The sequence below is a fragment of the Sceloporus undulatus genome, chromosome 6, assembly GCF_019175285.1.
Source record: "Sceloporus undulatus isolate JIND9_A2432 ecotype Alabama chromosome 6, SceUnd_v1.1, whole genome shotgun sequence".
Classification (NCBI taxonomy): domain Eukaryota; kingdom Metazoa; phylum Chordata; class Lepidosauria; order Squamata; family Phrynosomatidae; genus Sceloporus; species Sceloporus undulatus.
The window spans coordinates 43,154,984-43,175,069 of record NC_056527.1 but is presented as its reverse complement, the minus strand read 5'-3'; the positions used below and the strand labels follow the sequence as shown (position 1 = coordinate 43,175,069).

General features: G+C 38.2%; 2 protein-coding genes across 3 annotated transcripts in view; one reads left to right on the top strand and one right to left on the bottom strand.

The window, feature by feature from the left end:
• The window catches only part of JAZF1 (JAZF zinc finger 1), a 178,423-nt gene extending 175,736 nt beyond the window's left edge, over positions 1–2,687 (top strand). The window contains exon 5 of the mRNA XM_042471183.1: positions 462–2,687. Within this exon, the coding sequence (XP_042327117.1) occupies positions 462–638 (177 nt within the window). The 3' untranslated portion in view covers positions 639–2,687. The remainder of the gene's footprint in view (positions 1–461) is intronic.
• Positions 2,688–5,015: 2,328 nt separating this feature from the next.
• Positions 5,016–20,086, bottom strand: part of TAX1BP1 (Tax1 binding protein 1) — a 36,317-nt gene continuing 21,246 nt past the window's right edge. For both annotated transcript variants that reach the window (XM_042471156.1, XM_042471157.1), the window contains exons 11-16: positions 18,737–18,862; positions 16,743–16,814; positions 11,795–11,975; positions 10,973–11,121; positions 7,892–7,977; positions 5,016–6,134 (exon numbers count right to left, since the gene is read on the bottom strand). In XM_042471156.1, coding sequence (XP_042327090.1) covers positions 5,933–6,134; positions 7,892–7,977; positions 10,973–11,121; positions 11,795–11,975; positions 16,743–16,814; positions 18,737–18,862 — 816 coding nt within the window. In that variant the 3' untranslated portion in view covers positions 5,016–5,932. The remainder of the gene's footprint in view (positions 6,135–7,891; positions 7,978–10,972; positions 11,122–11,794; positions 11,976–16,742; positions 16,815–18,736; positions 18,863–20,086) is intronic.

Genomic DNA, 20,086 nt, shown 5'->3' with positions numbered 1-20,086 from the left:
AGCGTCACATGATGGAGTGAGGTCCTATCACTAGTCCCAGCTTCTGCCAACCTAGCAGTTTGAAAGCATGTAAAAATGCAAGTAGATAAATAGGTACCACTTCACTGGAAAGGTAACAGCTTTCCATACAGTCATACTGGCCACATGATTACGGAGTCATCTTTGACAACTCTGGCTCCCTCGGCTAAGTAACAGATGAGCACCGCTCCCTACAGTCAGACACAACTTGGCAACTATGTCAAAAGGGAAACTTTTACCTTTTTAGTTCTCTCTCTCATATACCCCTTTTCATTTGTTTGTGTTTTAAACAATACTGTGTTCAAATCTGCACCTTAATGCCTGAAATATTCCTTAAATGGTTGACAAATATAATCCAAGTGACTTTCTCCATGGAAAGAAAAATCAAGTTACAGTATTGATGTTTAACAGCTAACCTAAATTGCATCTTATTTTTCCTACAGAATGTGAATGGTATAAAATACCATGCCAAGAATGGCCACAGAACACAGATCCGTGTGCGGAAGCCATTCAAATGCCGTTGTGGAAAGAGTTACAAGACAGCTCAGGGTCTGCGGCACCATACAATCAATTTCCACCCACCAGTGTCTGCTGAGATTATCAGGAAGATGCAGCAATAACATGCTGGTCACAACTGTGCCAAGGAATCCTCACCAGCATTTGCTGATTTTGAAGACAGCCACCTTCTCTGGGGAAGCACTGAGCAACCCTTTAAAGAATTTACATGCATGCTTTACAATTTTTCTGTAATTTTGGAATGATGTATCTTTGTAGAGTTAATGATTTTGTACATTTGCACATGTAATCATCGTGCTCATATACATTACTTTGATATAAAGGTGCTAAAAGCTACAGGTTTTTTTTTTAAAAAGTATTTCCCCCCCCCCAGAAAGGAGAATTAGGGGATGCTGTTTGTTTAGTTCTGTAGTGTTTTAAAAAAAGGATGGGAAGAGGAAGAAAGCTTGGCACTGCAAAAACTTCAAGATTGTAATGTGATTGAAGAAATTCAACACATCAGTTCCCATGTGCTTGCAAAACCAAAACAATCCCCCATTATCCACCTGGTTAATATGCCTTATGTAATAGAGTTATCTGTGGGATAGCAAGGTTTTAGGTATTGGAATTATAAATAAGAGAATGTTTAACATATACTAAAAATATTTTCATACTCAAATAACATACATTAAAAGGTGTGCTTGCTGTATTTTATATTTCTTGCAAATTCTTTAGTTCTCTGAAATGCTGAAAATCTTTGCATTTGAATTAGTAAACCACTTTAGCATTAGAATTCCTACTTCTCTGTATACAGGATGTTATATGTTAACACCCAACCAGACTTCAAGGACCAAGATCCCCTGGTCCTGTTATTATTCCCCAGTATCTACTACTAAGAAGTTGTTATGGAAATAGAGTGCAAATTTTATGAGGGAGAAATTCTCTTCATCTTAGATGAAGCTCTTAAAGCACTTTGTAGTTCTTGATTGCCAACAAATTTTAATGTTTTGTGTTGCCAACTGTTGCAGCTGCTTACTAGTATGGACAAGTGGTTGCAAATAAAAAAAAAATCTAGGCATTATTTAGGGAGGTACACTATTTGTGTTTAAGGACGTTTCCAGTTCCATTTACAGTGTACTTTCAGTGTACTTTTGTATATATAATATATATTTTATAACTTACTGTGGGTTGTTGCATTCCACACGTTTAGCAGTAAGAATTTCTTTCTGAACTTTTGAGACATCATGAGCCTTACTGAAATGAAGTGCTTCTTGAAGCAGGTACTCAAAAATAGCCCTGAAATAAGCTATCATTGAGTTACTTGTGTCTGGACCATACTTAAATGCTTCATTTATTTTATGCTCTCTTGCCTTCTCCTTTTGGGTAAATGCTAGTGAAGGTTAACAGATTTAGTATGCAAAAGCTATGTTAATAAAAATTGGGGGGCTGCCTCCCTGATGAGAAAATGTTTTAAGTTTTACAAGTACCTGTAATCCTCTTTTGTGTATTTTGTATTTATATATAACATGGGAAATTTGAGTCTTCATTCTTTTAGAACATAAAAAATATTGTGAGAGCAGAGAGTCTAACTAGCTAAGTAAGATTGTTCTGAATTTCTAAATCTCTCATAATGAGGGTTGAAGATTTAAAACAAAGCCTTGTTTAAACAGATCCCCCAAACTCATTTTGAAAATGGTACATCGTGTAGCAGAAATGACAATACCAATTTACAGAATGATCCAGACATAAGAATTATTATCAGTTGCTTGGACTTAAAGCCCTGTTACCCACCTAACATTTTGACCATCATTTAGCCTGTCTCAGTGAATGATGCTGAAGGCAGACTAACTTAATTGAACAGTTAAAGTAATGTTGTTGCATGTTAATTCTTTCCACAATTCAATCCAGTTACTATTTACCTGCTCATTGTGACAGTATTAGACAGGTAAAAATGGGACTATTTTGTTATACTGTGTATAGTGAAAGTATTGTACTGTGTCTGTGAAAATGTGCTTTAAATTATATTTTCCTATATTTTGTTGGGACAGAATTCATTAAGTTTGGAAATCACAGGAAGTTTGTTTTAGAACTGAACACCACAAAGTGCATCAAAATTTCATTCAATAAAGCTGCTTAAAAATGTAAATTGAATCATCTTTAATAAATTGCTTGACCCAAAATTAATTTGGATTCTCCTTTTAAGTGTAAACAGCATGCAATAGATACCGAAAATCACATACAGTATAAGAGTTTCAGTAGCAGGACTAAAAAAATTAAAAAGCATCAGTATCTTAACAAGAAAGCTTGCAACACTAAAGGGGTCCATCTGCTGCCTTCACCAGTGTACTAACACCAACGTGAGATGGCCAACAGAAAATGACTAACATGGTTTTAATGCAGTTTGACACCGCTTTAACTGTCATGGCTCTATCCTATGGAATCCTGGGATTCCATAGCTTGTTGTGACACAGAAAACACTTTAAGTATCTCACATAACTGCAAATTCCAGAATTCCACAGCATTGAGCCATGGTATTTTTAAAGTTGTGTCAAACTGCATTAATTCTGCAGTGTAGATGTAGTCAAAAAGATGCTGGAAATTTCTCCCTAATAGCCAGGAATGGAACCAACCTTTCAGGACAGTATTCTAGTGAAAGTGACTCCTCTTTAGGTAAGTCAAATGATCAGATTATGCTCCAAAAATAAGAACTCAAGAAGGCTAAGGAAATTAAAAGAAGGAGAAAGCATAGCACAAAGAGAAAAAGGCTTTCCCATGCCAACAACTAGTAGTGTGATGAACAACACCAGCAGTGACAGAAGAACCTCTGTGCTGGGTGGCGAAGATGTTAATCTTTCACTGTTGGAAATGAATGTACCACCAAGTAAGAACCAACATTTCTTTTCTCAGCAGCAAAAGGATGAACATGCTGAGCTGGGACGTAATGGAGCTCCTCAAATCAAGGATAGGGAAACAACTGGTGGTGTGCATGACATAATTCACTGTCAAAGAGCTGTCCTGGCCAATGAGGTTTCAACATAGACAAATGTATCTGATTCATAAGTGCCTCATCAAAGGCTTATTTCCAGGTGACTATTTGACTAATGTGCAGAAAGCACTGATATTCCTTTGTTCTCTTTAGATGAATGTGGGATACTCGCCATATATCCAAGGTTATGTTACATTTTTTTCCAATGTGTTCTTAGAATGAGGACAAAAAGATAGCAAAAATACTTTCCTGACATGAGTGAAAAAGAGTTTACTTTGGGCTAAAAGTAGGAACCAAAAGTATAATCACTATTTCTACAAATGCTAACCACTTCTGCCCTGGCCAAAATGACCCCCTGCTCCAGCAAACTGTGATAACTATTAGAAGACTACTTTACTGCATAAGTATATCAAGGAAGTATAAGAGTAGAATTCAGAGATATAGTTGTGTCTACGAAAGCTCATGCTGCCAAATTCTTTAAGTTAGTCTCAAAAGGTATTATAAGCAAAGACTTGACAGGAGATACCATTAAAGGCCTCAGGATTGCATGACATCAGATGAGTACTATGCAGTTTCTGGAGAAGCTAAGAAGAGGCTCCTGAGAAATCTATGTAGTGGGAAGAAAAGCTAATCTGTTGTTTGTAAAAGAAGGAACTGGTTGATAAGATGGGTCTTGCCATCCGCAGATGGCAAGCCCCATTGTTCCCAATGGCAGCACACACTTGTTTTGCCCCAGGAGTGAGCCTTGGGAATCTTGAGCTGCCCCATCCTCTCCTTGGCTTCATCCCTACAAGTGAGTGATTTCCCCTCAGGTGAAACTCCCCACCACCACGCACTTTCTCTCTCTGCCTGACTTCAGTTTAATGGCCGCTGTTCAAGCTCTCTCATCCTTCCCCTTCCTTGCCCCCTCCCATCTGACCTTGTATGTTCATTATTATCTCTGCCATTTCTAGTCTCTTATTGTCCAAGCTGAAAGCATAAGGCAGACTCAAGGCCAAGAATGAACAGTATGCCATTGCCTTCCACTAGAAAGGGCCAAACTATCTGTCATGTCTTTTCTTCACCTGAGATAGCTGTGTAATATGTGAGAGGATTAGGATGGAATTGGGCTGACAAGACAGGAGTACTATCCTGGACCTGAAAGCTTTGAGATTGCTTACTTGTCTAAACTGCAATCTGATAGATTTTATTACTAATCAAAATGAAAAATGATTCAAAATCAGGAGCTATGCCAGCTCACACATTACCAATTTGTTGTATTAACTGTAGACAATCCACCTTGTAAGCAATATGGAGTCACCACTTTTTTCAGGGGAAGGTTCATGCTTGATGGCAAATATTTTAGCCAGAATGGTGAAAAATACTTTGCCAGATCATCTGTGTATGTGTAGAAAATAAGATTATTGCAATAGACCACACACTGTCCCTGTGCTCCTAAAAAACCTCTTTGGAAATCACAAGCAAGATTTATGGAGTTTCAGAAACACAAATATGTTAAATAATAAACTACACAACCAATATTTAATTTTTATTTTTAATCTGACTATTGTACAACAGATGAAAAGTGAATAATTTTATCCAAAAGGATGAAATTGTTTGCTAAAGATTTAAGTAACTCTTTAAAAATATAGTGTTTTAGATATACACGTCACAAATGTAATGAGGGAAATATGCAAAGTAGAATGCAGAAGATTCCAAAAAGCTTTAGTCCCAATGAACACAACTGACTGAACAACCCAGAAAAGGAGGGAGGCAATACATACACATTAAAAATCCAAGTACAGTACAAATGATGCCAAATGTACCAATTTTGTACAATTATTTTTAACAGCTCCAAGATCAGAACTTTTAACAGATTTAGAGTGAGCATGACATTTTCAAGAGGTAATAGTTATGTAAAAGTGAGCCATAATGATGCTTTGCAAGCAAGTAATATTAATGTGGTTACATTTCTGAAATAGATGTAAAAACCATACTTTCATTTGATAGATTTCAGAATGAACAATGACATGACAGATATACACAAGTTTACTGAGAAACTTCATTTTATTATTATGGAATGAGAATTTCTTTATCTAATTATATGTTAGCACAAGCAAGAGCAAACTCCTGTTACTCTTTGAATTTACCGCTACCACAGTTTGAACTGCTGATGTTTCTCAACATGTCTGTGTATTTCCTGTGTTCTATGCAGTTTTTTAGCCAGGGAATAAATATTGATAGATATTGTAACAGCTTTGGGCATACTCTAGATCAAGGAAGGTTAACCAAACACTTGCTAATGGATCAAAGGCTGAATTTAAATCAACTGCAATGCAGAACACTGTGCCTAAAAATAACAAGTCTTGATCAAGTTCTAAAAGCTGCATTGTCTCATCTTATGGAGCTTATCCAAATTCTGTCTAAAGCTAAACTGCATTAAGATGCCCAAAGCTAGTCAAAATTCAAAACATTCTGATCAAAATGCGTTTGAACATGCCTTTCAAAGTTCTGCTGGTCATAGTCAGGAGGAAACTGTTCACAGCACATTGGGCACACCTTCCAGTGACTTTCAACATGTTCTTCAAACTTGGTCTGATCATAGTTAGGAGGAAACTTCACTTGGCAGAGAGGGCACTTCTTGATGTGTACGAAACTTGGGGTAAGAACAGAGAAGAACCACCAATGAAGGCAGAGAGAAAGTTGGAAACAGAACTTGATCTAACATGCAGGTAATACAAGTAAGAGGCAAGCACAGAGACAACCTGAAATCTTTTCAATGTATGTCATTGGCCCTAACAAAGAGATTTTCTGCATAATCAAACCCAAAATAGCCCATTAGCAATTTGGCCTTTACAGAGTATGTCCCCTTGGCTCCTTCACATACTGCTGGACGCCTTCACAAATAAAGGGAAAAGGCTGGGGAGAATCTAAGAGTTGGAACAGACAGGCTCTAAAAGCCACAGTTCAGGCAGCTTGGAAGGGTGCGTTTATATGCCGCATGCTCCCCCGCTACCCTGATGGCTGCCCAGACATGGGCTGATTGAAGATGCTGTGGCAGCATGGCGTTTAGACACCGCATGCTGCGACAGTGTCTGAAAATTGGCTTTGGACTGCGGTGGGGTGGAAAAAGTTGCCCTTTCCCTGGCTGAAAAAGGATCTTTTCCGCTCCTTTTTTGGCAGGAAAAAAGGCAGACTGGGGCTGCAGCATATATTAGTTGTGGCTCCTCCGCCCATCTTTTTAGCCCTTTAGTTCACTAAATAAGATTAATTGTTCTTCCTCTGTAGCCTTCACTTCATGTGTTTAGCATAAATTATCTATTTAGCTTCATCCACAGATTGAACCTGGGCCCTGTTTTGGGATTATGTAGGCATTCCCAAAATTTTCTCAAGCCCTCGGGGAATATGGTCTGCTCCCTGCATTGTATTTTCATCATAAGTAATCTTTCCATTGTCATCTATAACTAGCATAGTTTTATACTCCATGTCATTATTTCAGTTTTCATTTATAACTAACACAGTTTACCAAAGAGTAATCACTGCATTTAACCCCCCCCCCTTCAAAATGCTCGTCACAGCAAACAGTACTAATATCTGTTAAACAAAATGGTGGTTGTGAGAACCAGTAACCATTTAGTAGTCTTCATTTAACAGAAGTCTCTGGCACTCATGCAACAAATTCTTCACTGCTAGCAGAATTCTGGATCAGATGGGTCGGCATCACCTTCTCCAGGTTAAAGGACTGTGATTCAAAAAACTAGTTTGTGGTCGCGATGTGAGACCTGAGCTATCCCAGTGGAACTTGTGGCATATCCCAGTGAGCCCGTGTCATACGTGGGCACGCCATACGCAGCTTTCAGCTTACACTGAAGCCATGCGAAGTAACAATGGCGTGTGTGCCTGTGGCGCACACACCGTGCCATACCACACTGTTTTCAATGAAGCTTGAGCAACATTGTTTTCAATGGGGCTTGAGCATACATGACATTTACCTTATGTGGGGGGTCCAGGACGGATCCCCTGTGTAAGGGAAGGGCCCACTGTATTCTGAAAACAGCAAACCTATGTGCTATTTCAAAAAGTAATGGTGGAAACATCTTGGAAATACAGTCGGTCCTTCTTATACATGGATTTTTTTATACACGGATTCAAGCACCCACAGTTTGAAAATGTTCCCAAAAAAGTATAAATTTCAAATATCAAACTTTGATTTTCTGTTTTTTGTAAGGGGCACCATTTTGCTATGTCATTATATTTAATGGGACTTGAGCATCCATGGATTTTGTTATCCACGGAGGATCTTGGAACCAAACCTCAGCGTATAACAAGGGTCCACTGTATCAACATTTCAAAGTGATGACACTGGTATTACTACTTGTTTGATGCTGTTTTTGCTTGTGAGTGTTACCTTACCTGGAATCAAAACAAAAACCTGTTCCACGTTCATGCAAGCGGAGGTTTGGTGGCTCAGGAGCAGATGGTGCGCTTGCTTCATCATCCTGCAAAGAAAGGTCTAGATGTTTATCACTATAATTTCTCCCAAAGCAAGAATGGTCAGTTATCATGGCTGTCGTCATCATCATCCATAGTATTTGCAGATTCTAAAGACTTCAGGAGAGGCCTCCTAATTTGGCTAGACTGCTGCTCCCTAAGTCTTACCCATTGGCTATGCTAGCTAAGGCTGAAAAAAGCTGAGGTCAACAAGATCTGGACAAAATGTTCACACTTGTGAGTTGTATGTCTGCTGTGATACAGCATGTACAATATGTTTATGAATAGGGAGTTATTATTTTCACAAGCAGGGATGGGATTAGAATTTAAATTGTTTTATCATTAGCACATCAAAAATACAGAATATCATACATTCTTTAGAGGGTGCTTGTGTGTGTTTGTGTGATGCTTATAGCAAGCCCATGAATTTCATAGGGGTTTAGGTAAGGGATACCAAGAGATGGTTTTGCCAGTTCCTTTCTCTGAAATACAGTTTACAGCCTGACATTCTTTGGCAATCTCCTATCTAAATATTAATCAGGGCTGACTCAACATCCAAGATCAGATGGGATCGGTTGCCTTTAGGGTATCCAGACAAAAGCTTGCATACAATCCTCTGATGTATTGCCCATTTAAACAGAATCAAAGTCAGACAACTTTACCTGCTCTTTTGATAACTCATTATACTAGATGATGCGTATATAAACAAAAAAGGTTTCTCACCACAAACTGCTCTGTTTTAAAGGAGTATTTTGATTTTAATCAACTCATTTGTACAGGTTACTTGCCAAGGACTGCTATGCACCAGTGTAAGGTACTTCTACTGAACATCCTTGCCTAGGAACAATTAAGTGATTTCCATTTGACAAGCAGAAAAGTAGGATGATAAGATGTTAAACTTCTATTTGATGTAAGACAAGAAAAATCTTCTGAGAACAGGTACACACTTGCCCAAATTTGGTTCCCATTTGAACATATTAGGATCCTTCTCCCTCATTACAAAATCCAAGCTGTGTCAGCAAATGAGCACAAGACTTTAGCTCTGTTCCTCTTGGGTTTGCAAGAGGGCAAAGCACATAGATTAGAAAGAACACTCTGCTAATTAAACTGAAGCAGATGACTAAAGAGGAGAAGGGCTTGTCATATGTAATGTCTGTGCCAAGAATGGTCATATTAAAAATGCAAAATGTGAAGTAAAGGTAGGGAAATGTGCTAAGCTCACATTCAAGACCTTAAACAGGCAGCAAAAGTTCTGACAGCTTCCCTAATTATTCATAGTAATGGACTCGGGGGGCAAAAGGCAGGAAAAAGAGATACATTTTTCTCTGTTACTAGGACTGAGCACCAGGGCTAAAATCGTGCCTGTCTGAACAATGATCAGTTTCTGCAAAGGTTAATAGCAATTAAATGTGGCAAACTAGACTAAATGAGAAGCAGGTCATGATACTACTATACCTGCAAAGAGCACAGGACTTTATAAAGGAATGTTTCTTATTAAAGTATTTCTTAAAGGGTGCAAAGAAATTGTGTCATGAAGTTAACAGCTCTACTGACCATGTTTTATCTCAATTTCTTAGTATGTATATCTGTTGACTATTATATGGACATGGGACTACACCCATCACTTAAAATCATTTAAATTTTTCAAACAATCAACATTTTAAAATTACTACAAAATACCAGGACAAAGAAAATTACGGCATTAATGTATTATTTACTTATTGTATCTTAGGGAACAATATCTTCAAAAAATAATATTAACTAGCAAATATTACAGCTCCCCAAAATGCTACTTATATGCAACTCCTTTGCAGTGTTGCCAACAAGCCTCGAAGATATTCCCCAGAATGTTTTACCAAAATCCAAAATCCCCAGAATTCCCCAATATTTATTATTATTATTATTATTCAGTCAAAATTCCGGGAAAGAAATAAATTAAATTCCCCGGATTCTGGGGAATTCCCTGGAAATTGGCAACATTGCTCCTATGTCAACTGCATTATTTTCAATCTGAATCTTAAATTCAAACAAACAAGCTTCATTTATATACCACTTCATATCACCTAAGCAGTGTCTAAGCAGTTTACAACTATAAGCTAATTTGCCCCCAACAATCTGGGTACTCATTTTAGCAACCTCGGAAGGATACAAGTCTGAGTCACGCTTGGGCCCTTTTGCTGGTTTTGAACTCGCAAGCCTATGGTTTTGAGTGATGGGCTGCAGTACAGGCATATTTACTGTATTTTCCGGCATATAAGACAACTTTTTAACCCTTTTAAAACTTATCAAAAGTTGGGGGTTGTCTTATATGCTGGGTTAAGCCCAGCTTCCTCAGGCTGGAAGAGAGCCCCGTGGCCCAGTACGTGCACCCAGCCTCCTCCTGTCTTCCACCCCTTCAGAGGCCCGCTGGAGCTGGCATGCGTCCAGCCTGCTCCTTCCTTCCCAGGCCTCCGAGGTGGTGCCAGAAGAGAGCAGCGCAACCTGGCGCATGCACCTGGCCAGTTCTGCGGCCTGGCGCGATCGCCGCTGGCTTCCTCCCGCCTTTCAGGGGTAGTCTTATACAGTGAGTATATAGCAAAGTCTATATTTTTTGCCTGCCAAAGTCTATATTTTTACTTGAAAAGTTTGGGGGGGGAGGTTGTCTTATATGCCCCGTCATCTTATATGCTGGAAAATATGGTAACCACTGCGCCACCAGGGCTCTTAAATCTTAGATTTTGAATTTAAAAGTCACATTTAAAAGAATGCAGCTGACAGAAGAGATATATAGCAATTTTAGAAGCTGCTGTATGTACTTAAATTCTATTTAAGATTCATTTAATTCAGGATCTTCATTTGGTAACTGGCTACAATGAATTTGTTGCCATTTTATTTGCTGCTATCAGATTTATTTTAAAAAGAGCCAGAGATAAATATTTTCTAAAAGTGATAATTATGATGGAAAGTGTTTACTTTACATGCGAGACAAAAGACAGACAAAACTTATTTTTATTCATAACTTACATTACTATCCTCAGGATCTTCTAAACCATCAGGCCGACTGAGGTTGCGAGCAGGTTGACTGCATACTACATTGTCTTCGATTTCCCAAGAGGCTGCTCTTGCAGGTGGCCTTTGGATCTCATCAGGGTAAAAAGCACCATCTGCTCCATCTGCAGTCAAAAGTGGGAGACAGCTTCCAGTTAAATATACTGAAGTGCTATTCAGAACCATAAACTATATTCCAACAGATCTACTCAACCAAGAACTTAATAGGACAGAGAACATGGATGAATGTAAATGAACCATTATTCTCATAAAAGGCATCACTTTTTACCAATATTTACTATATTTGGCCAATACCTTGAAATATATTGCTAAGGATTTTAAGGCCCAATACAGACGGGCAAAAAGTGCCGTCTTGCAGGCGAAGTGAGGACTGAGCATCCCCATGCTCACAGCCCTCCCTGTGCACCATCTTGGTGCACACCCGTTTAGGCGGCACATGCCATGAAGACGTCCCTTTGGCGCAGCGCTGAAACGATGCTACACCAAAGGGGCATGATCAAGTGGCCCGACAGAGGCAAAGGCGCTGCTTCAGAGGCACAAAAAGTAGCCAGAAAAAACAGCTCATTTTTGTGCTCTGCGAAGGCCAGATCAGTGCTGTGGCATGCATTTGCCACGGCACCAGTCTGGGGCAGAAAGAGGCGGCATCTCGCCACCCCTTCCTGTCCATTTGAACAGGGCCTCAGTTACTGACTTCAGGTGTTAGATGATTGCAAGTGCATATCTTCTTATAGAATTTTTCAATAAAAACCAATAGTGACAAAGACAGTATTTTCCAACCTCTGGTTTCCTGGATTGTATAGGGGTTTCCATATTGTAGTACTGGTAATCTAGTTGGCACAGCAGGAACTGGCCCATTATCTTCAGGATTGAGAACTGGATTGAGAAAGTATAGTGACTGCTGAGAAATTTGTCCTTCAGTGATTCTCTCTGTTAGATTTCCTAGCCTCCTTCCAGGATTCTAAAAAAAAGTTTAAAATACAGCTATGTTATAGGCATAAATCAGTCGTTAATTTTATAATAAGCAAGACATCACTTGACATTCATTCCACTGTAATTTGTTCAGAAAAGTTCGTCCCGGTCCCTGCTTGTCAGATTTTATTGTAAAACAGAAACCTAGCTTATGGTTTAGTATCTCACACTGAAGCTTGACAACATCTACCACAGTGTCTTTGTGAAAAGAGTTCTGTGGTCATTGAGGTCCTACCTGAAAGGTCACAGTTAGAGCACTGAGGGAAAGTTGATCAGCCCCCTAGTGATTAGGCTGTAGGTTGGTGTCAAGCATGAAATACTGTTTAAGATCTCCATGTAGCTGTGGGGAATTAGGAATGATGTGGCATCATATGCTGTACTGCAATGGCTGAAACATGGGACACTGTGCAAGCCTTGGATCAGTATCTGAAAAAATGCTTGGCTGTCTTAGGAGGTTACACATATCTCTGAAAGAGCAAATATGTAGTCTGGGGAGTGTTCCCTAATCTAGTAGGAGACAGAAGCCACTTCGGTGGCTAGAAATACCTTTTACCTGCTTTGGCTGAAAAACTGGACAGAGATAGTTTGAACACTATTTACAGCGCTTTATAAATAAAAGATGATGATAATAATAACAACAACAACAACAACAACACTGTACTTCTTATCTTCTAACTTTTAGACTGGATAATGCAATGTGATATATGTACGACTATCCTTAAAGTTAAGCTGTATTTTGTACAGAATGCTATAGACAATCTTGTAACTGAAGCAGTTGGTCATCATGTTACATATAGGCTAGAAAAATTCACCAACTTCCTTCTACCTATTTTAAAATTAATGTGCTTGTTTACAAAGTCCTAAACTGCTCAGGAGCAGGATCCTTAAGAGACTGACTGACTGATTGCCCTGCCCCAGATGCTTATTTGAGCACTGCACTAACCAGGACATATCCTCCTGGTGGTACCCAACATATTAAAGGACCCAGTCCCTGAAGGTTCAGAATAGCATCAGTGTTCACTCTGGAACTCCATACTAGTAAAGACCAGATACCAAGCTTTCTGCATATTCAGTTCATGCTGAATATTTATCTGTTCCAACAAGCTTTCTGTGATTCTTCCTGCACAAACTCATGCTTCACCCAGCATTCTGTCAAACTACTGGGATTTTTATGTTCTCTACAGTATATTGCTATATTGAATTTTGTACAATTTTTACACTGCTTGGAAGTCTTTCAGAAAGTATTTGTTGCCAATCTGATCCCCAGGACTTTCTACATAGGAACCTTTCTCAGCCTTACTAGGGAAGTAAACCTAGGATTTTCTGTGCATAGACCCTGTGCTCTACCAGTCAGGTATGAGTCCTGGCATGATGTTTTTCCTTAAGTAAACTGAACTATTAGCTGATGATGTACTGAAGGCTAAACTAGAACTGATACAGATTTCTAAGTATTTAGCATGTAAGTGGTATTCACTCTGTTGCTGCCAAAATCCATTTTCTGATTTTACTCCAAAAGAATTTGAGGTAATACAAATAAATGCAAGGTACACACACCAGCCACATTACAGACTGTTTGCATATCATTGCAAACACACCTAATCACAGTACACAAAACAAATCCAGTTTGGCGTAAACTTTACATAGATGACTCAAACAGCTGGGTGAACATAAAAGGGATAAAATGGACCACACTGAGCTTTCACTTCAAAATCGCTTATCTTTTTCAAACCCAGGTGAGTGAATGTATGTATGCATGTATGTGAGCAAGTGACTATAGTGTTGAAGACTGTTAAACAAGGAGGCAAATTGTTGTACTTGGAAAAACAGGATTTACATATTCAAATTTTAAAAAGTATATATTTAGAGGCCACACTCAAAAGGCAGTTGTGTTTTCACATGCAGATGCCACAAAGGGCATGTGGCCATTAGCTGTTCCTTGCATCAGAGGAACTCTCATTGGCTCCCCACATCAAGGTGTACAACTTAAATCTGTGTGCCTATTATTTCTTCCATCCTATATTTACATCCACATCAGTGGAGAGGAAGCCAACAATGACTCAACACATTAAAAGCTTCATCAGGGGACATGTTATCAATTCATGTCTGCTACAGAACTGGTAAGCTGGGACAAATTTACTCTCCTCCCTGTGTCATTTTTCCTCATACAGAGAAAGAAATAAGCCAGGAAGATGGACTAGCCCTTCCTGAATCTTCTCTGCATTAAAAAACAAAACAAAAAACAAATACATTCTTGGAGGTCAGGAATGGACACCTGCCACAGGTTGGGGAATCACTCTGGCCCCCTCCAGAATACAAGGGCTATACCACCCTTTTTGTCAGCTTTCTATGTACACAAACATGGGTGCATCTCTCAGGCACCTTTGTGTACATCTCCTGCAGGTGAAAAAAGTACAAGCTGCTACCTCTACATTTTATCAAAAGCTTTTAAGAAATGAAACATTAAAACTAGAATTCATTTAATAGTTAAAGGACCTTGTCGAGATGAGGGTTTTTTTGTCCTCTTTGGTTAGAAAACCATCATTATCCAAAATTTTAACAAGCTGTAAGTAAGCACAAGCAAGTCCAGCGTGAAAGGCAAATGCTATATAAATCATTATACAGTTATGTGATGTCCTGGTAACTGAAAATCTAATATTCTATTACAGAACTTGTAGGCTCAATGTGCTTTGTTTTGCTCCGAAAAGCTGCCAATATATATATAGCATTACAGAACTTCGTCTTCTTGTTCTTGGCTCTAATCACTAACAAAACCCAGTCACAAATCAGATAGCTACTTCTTGGGAGACTCCCCACAGCCAAATTATTTTGTTCAAAGTTAATACCTTTAGACCTAGTTGAGTGTAACAAACAAGAAAAATAAGGAGAAACATACATGAGAGGCATTAAGCACAGCTGTTTTATTTCCCCAACTTTTAAGAAGTTCCATGAGAGATTAAAGTGAATGGATTTAACAACAACAAAAATTAAGCACCGGCTGCCCAAACATTTTTTAGATCCAAAGATCCCAGAGCTAGAAATTATCAACTTCATCACTGTTTTTTGAAACAAAGGAATATTTGAACACTACAAAGATGTCATCTCTATAGAAGCATGCAGCATAGTTCTTTGATAAAGTTAAGGAGAAGATTATAAATTTAAGCAACCTAATTCCAACAACAATGGGGGTACTTAAAGTCTTGGAATATAAGAATCTATTCATGTTTCCAGACATGACTTGTTTCTGAAAAGGTCAGAGTTACACAAACTGCTTGTCAATGTATACTTCCTTATCAGTACGTGTTTATAAATTTCACCCTAGAGAAGATGCTAACATTCACTTCTTTTCTCCTCAAATCTATAAAATTACTTTTGCCCCTATTTGGTAACAAAAGTTATAGTCTTTAGTTTTTCTATAGCTCTCAACTGTTCACAGTGTATGCTTATGATTACCATAAAGATTTTTTGTGTACCTAATTTCATTACTTAATTGTTCTGGATTTAATTTTATCTATGCTCTACTTTCATCTTAGTGCTGCCAAAAAACAACAACAACAACAGAAGATTCGATCAAAGAGGCATTTTATTAAAAACTGGGCTACAGAGTCTTGCAATGCTGGTAATCAGGGTATTGAATGAAGGATGATGCATCTAGTCCCCTACTGACAGAAAGCAGCAGTGTAATGAGTAGCATCAGGGTCAATTGCAACACCATTCACTAGCACTTCAAAATTCCTTCAGTTGATGCAGCTGCCTAGCTTTTAAGGTGGGTTTTGAGAGTCAGATTCTGAGATGAATTGTAAACACCACATTTTACAAGGTCATAAATCTGTTTTATGTCACCATAAATATGAAAGAGAATGCCAGCAAATATATTTAAAGATATTTCAATGATAATGATAGGAAAAGCAATTAGCCTTCCCCTTGCAAGTAGGCAAAATTAATAACAACCTGTTTGCCAATGTTGATCACCATCCTTTCCCCTGCCAAAAACAGTTTTGTAGACCCTGCTAGGTTTACTGTTCCAGGTGCAGCGTCTCACACTGACATAAAGTTTGCCCCTAACTGTCCCAGAGAATCAAGAATTGCTTACAAGATGATCTTTACATGACACAAGATCTTCTTGAAGGACTTTTACACGCTGCATCAGTAGATACTAAAAAAGTTCAGAGTATTATATCCATACACATATTTCATGCCTAAGTTGCCAGGTTTTTTTATCCCCATTTCCCTGTGAGGTAGCCTGCAACTACCCTACCAGTTGCCACTTCCAGCAGACATAATGGTTTGGAAGTGGTGCTTTAATAACTTGATGGGGCACTTACAATGTTTTTTTTCCCCTTTACTGCATAAATATACATGGCAGAACATTTTTTAAGAACAAATTCCTGTGTTCTCTGTGAAATGATGCTGGTGTGTTTTTCATTCTTAAGGCTGATTTTGCTCTTTAGTTTTTTAAGGCAGCCACAGCAAACTAGGCTGACATTCTGCCTACCAGCAGAAAAATATTAGGAATGACCTTTTAATTCTGGCATGCCTTTAGTAGGTTGTCAGCATTTAATCCAAGGGGTGTGCAGATTCTCCTTACTGATTCCCCTTTAATTCTCCTTACTAATTTGTTTTCAATTACTTTTCAAATTTGTCTTAGCCTTTGTTTGCTTATATTTTTAATGATTTATAACATATACTGAACATGTTAAAAATATGAAAGTTGTCTTAGACTTTTGATTAATCTGTTTTATGAACATTTAATCATTACCTTCTCATTGCTGAGGATTCCCAGATGGGAAGTGAGTTCGCTTATCTGCCTGTCCTTCTCAGCCAACTGAACCTATTTAAAGACAAAGGTTAAAACTGTATTAATGAGCGCAAGCCAGTTCCCCACATGTACTTAGAATACTTCAAAGTCTTTAAATCAATAAAAACTATAAATAAATAAAAATTCCAATGGAAGTTCAATAATTGGATTAGTTTCACACTCAATAGGCAAAACAACAAGAAATGCCATAAATGTTAGACCATGAATGTAGTTTAACCTGAGTCAGCATATGGCCTTAGTTTGCCTACCAGGATAATACTATTCAGTTCCCCCACTTACTAATACTGAGCCTATACCTACTAAATAGGTTTTTATGTCATCTTTTTGATGTTGTCATGTGTGAACTGCAAAAATTATCTCATTTTGAAGGTTCAGAAGTGTATATGGGTGGAAAATGTGATCTCTATTCCAACTACTTTTACTAAACAAGATTATCACTATGATGTTTATCACACTATACTCTTAAAGTGCTACTATTCCACTTTGACTCCTCTAGCTGCCTCCTGTTGCATTCTGGGATTTGCAGTTTTAAGGAGGGGTATTTAGAATTTCAGGCAGATAGCCCTCCTTAAAACTGCCAATCCCAGAATGCAACAGGAGGCAGCTAGAGGAGTCAAAGTGGAATAGTAGCACTTTAAGAGTATAGTGTGATAAACATCTATGTCAGACCTGTACTTTTCCCAATCTTTTACTTTGTAGACTATGAAGATGTTGCTTTGACATAGAAAGTCTTTTAATAAGTCTGAAATTCTCATCTGGATTGGATGGGAGTACACTAAGGAACTCATTTTCTCCACCTACTCTCTAGGGGTTTGGGGTGTAACATTAAAAAAGGCAAGAAACAGGGCCCAGGAGAAGGGATTTTTGAGTCTGAGCAAATGGAGAGACTAGAAATGTGGCAAGTCTAATATGTAGAAGATATCTCTTATTCCAAATGAAAACAACTTGAGAAAAGGAGAAGGGAGCAGTGCTATGGATAATGGGGAAAATCTAACTGTGAATCAACTGAAGCTCCCTTCACTTGGTGCAATCATGGTGGAGAGTAGGAAACTCTTTGTTGTTGATGATGATTATGTTGTTGTGTTCCTTCAAGTCATTTCAAACTTATGGTGACTCTAAAGCAACCCTACCATGGGTTTTTCTTCAAGGTTTGACCTTAGTCTCCCTCTGAGGCCAAAAGAACATAGGCTTGGCCAAGATCACCAAACTGGTAATCATGGCTGAGCAAGGATTCAAACCCTGTTCTCCAATATCGTAGTCCAACACTCAAACTGCTACACTATGCTTGGTCTCCGGGGAAATTTCTTACAACAATCTATTTAGGACACAGAAAAGGTATCAGACAGATTTAGGTAAGTACTTCAATTTAGGTACTAACTTCTTTTCATCCCTCCACCTGCAAAAAGGGAGGAACATTCAGACTTAGAATTATTTGCTCTTTAACAATGAGAGAACAAAATACAATCGGTAGTGAAAGACACTCAACTCGCTTAAACACAATGCTTACTTATTTTCCCTTCATTACTAAATGTTGCACCCATCTCAACATGTGCACTACTGCAAGAGGTAAATGTTTTCCCACTCCCATTCTCCAAGACCAACTGATTTGATTGATTTTACAAAGACTGATTTTACAAAGAATAAAAATTTCAGCTTTCTAGCAAATGTTCAAAAATCAAATCAAAACAAAACAAAAAACCAACCTTCTACTAGGCAATTACTCCTGCCATTATAGAAATACTGTATGCTCTTCCTCTGTCACAGAGAATAAATGCAGGCCTAAAAGAGCTAGACTGTTCAACTAAGAACAGTCCAACAAATGCTAACGCACAATAATAATCTGCCTCCCAAACAATTGTTTGTGAAGAATTATTTTTCATGTCCAGGCAATGTTAAAGTGCTTAGTTATCAATGTCAAAGAAAGCTGAACTTACTAAATATTGTTCTTCCATTGCAGTTAGTTGTTGCTTCACGCTCTCACTAATTTTCAATTGCTCCTTCCATTTGAGCTCCAACTTGGCCAGTTCATCAGCATAGGCACTACATTTCAATTTCTCATCCTGCAGAGAAAGGTTTCAATTGACAAAGTTTTACAAACCTGCAATTTCTTTGGCCATTTCACTCACAGTCCAGCTGCTTTTTTTTAACTGCTACCAATTGGCTTCCTTGTTCATTACCTAATCAGGGAAGTCTCTCATCCCCATTTTAAAACATTTTGGGTGGACTAACAAAAGAATCAAATCAATGAAAAATGTTTTAGTGTGAGTCAGTACTTTTCTTTACAAGTGTGTTATTTTTTGTTTGTAAAAGTAGCTTCTTTTTGTCTTGGGGATACAACAGACTTATAAAGCTTTGCAACTATCAAGTACACCATGCATCCAGAAAGCGAAAGGCAAAAGCCCCTTACAATCAATGAGAACAAAACCACAAAGAATCTCCTAGAAAAATAGTCAGGAAAACAAATGTGAGAAAGCATATTTAGAAACAAGTTGTTAATTGTTATGTGGATATAACAAGACACATCTCTTTGAGGAAAAATACAACTAGTAGCTTTCCTTTTCAGACTTCTCTCATTCCTTTTGCTTAATATTCATATTCTTATAATTTCTAAATATCAGTGTTCTTAGCTATGTACTACAGCTGTCACTTGTTTAAATTTGCATATGACTTCAAACAATTAGTGTAGCAAGCAACATATTTATGTTTTCTAGCTAATGCATACAAATATTATTAGATGAGAGAAAAGAAAAATGCCTTTAAGATGGGGCTTGCTACTTACATTTTTCTAAGTACTTGTAATTAAATATTTTTTAAAAGTCTACTGCCAACACCACCAAACCAATAAATTTGCAGATGTACTACATACCCAAACACTGAAGTAACCCATGCCATGTGGAGACAGGGCGCATAATAGCAATAGCAAGTACATTTCTATACTGCTTATCAGTGCACTTAAACACTCCATAAGCAGTTTACCATGTGTAAGCTAATTGCCCCCAACAAGCTGGGTACTAATTTTAGCAACCTCAGAAGGATCCAAGCCTGAGCCCCTGGCTGCTATTGAACTTACAACCTTGTGGTTTGTGAGTGAGTGATTGCAATACAGGCATTTAACCACTGTGCCACCAGAGTTCTTACAACTGGTTGTAAGCCGCAGAGTAATACTTACTTCTAGGTAAACAGGGATATGAATATAATGGGTGGACCACTGAATCCAAGAGAACAAGTTATTTAAAACTAGCAAAGGATGACCCAAGACATTTCACTACCTGGACAAAGCCCAA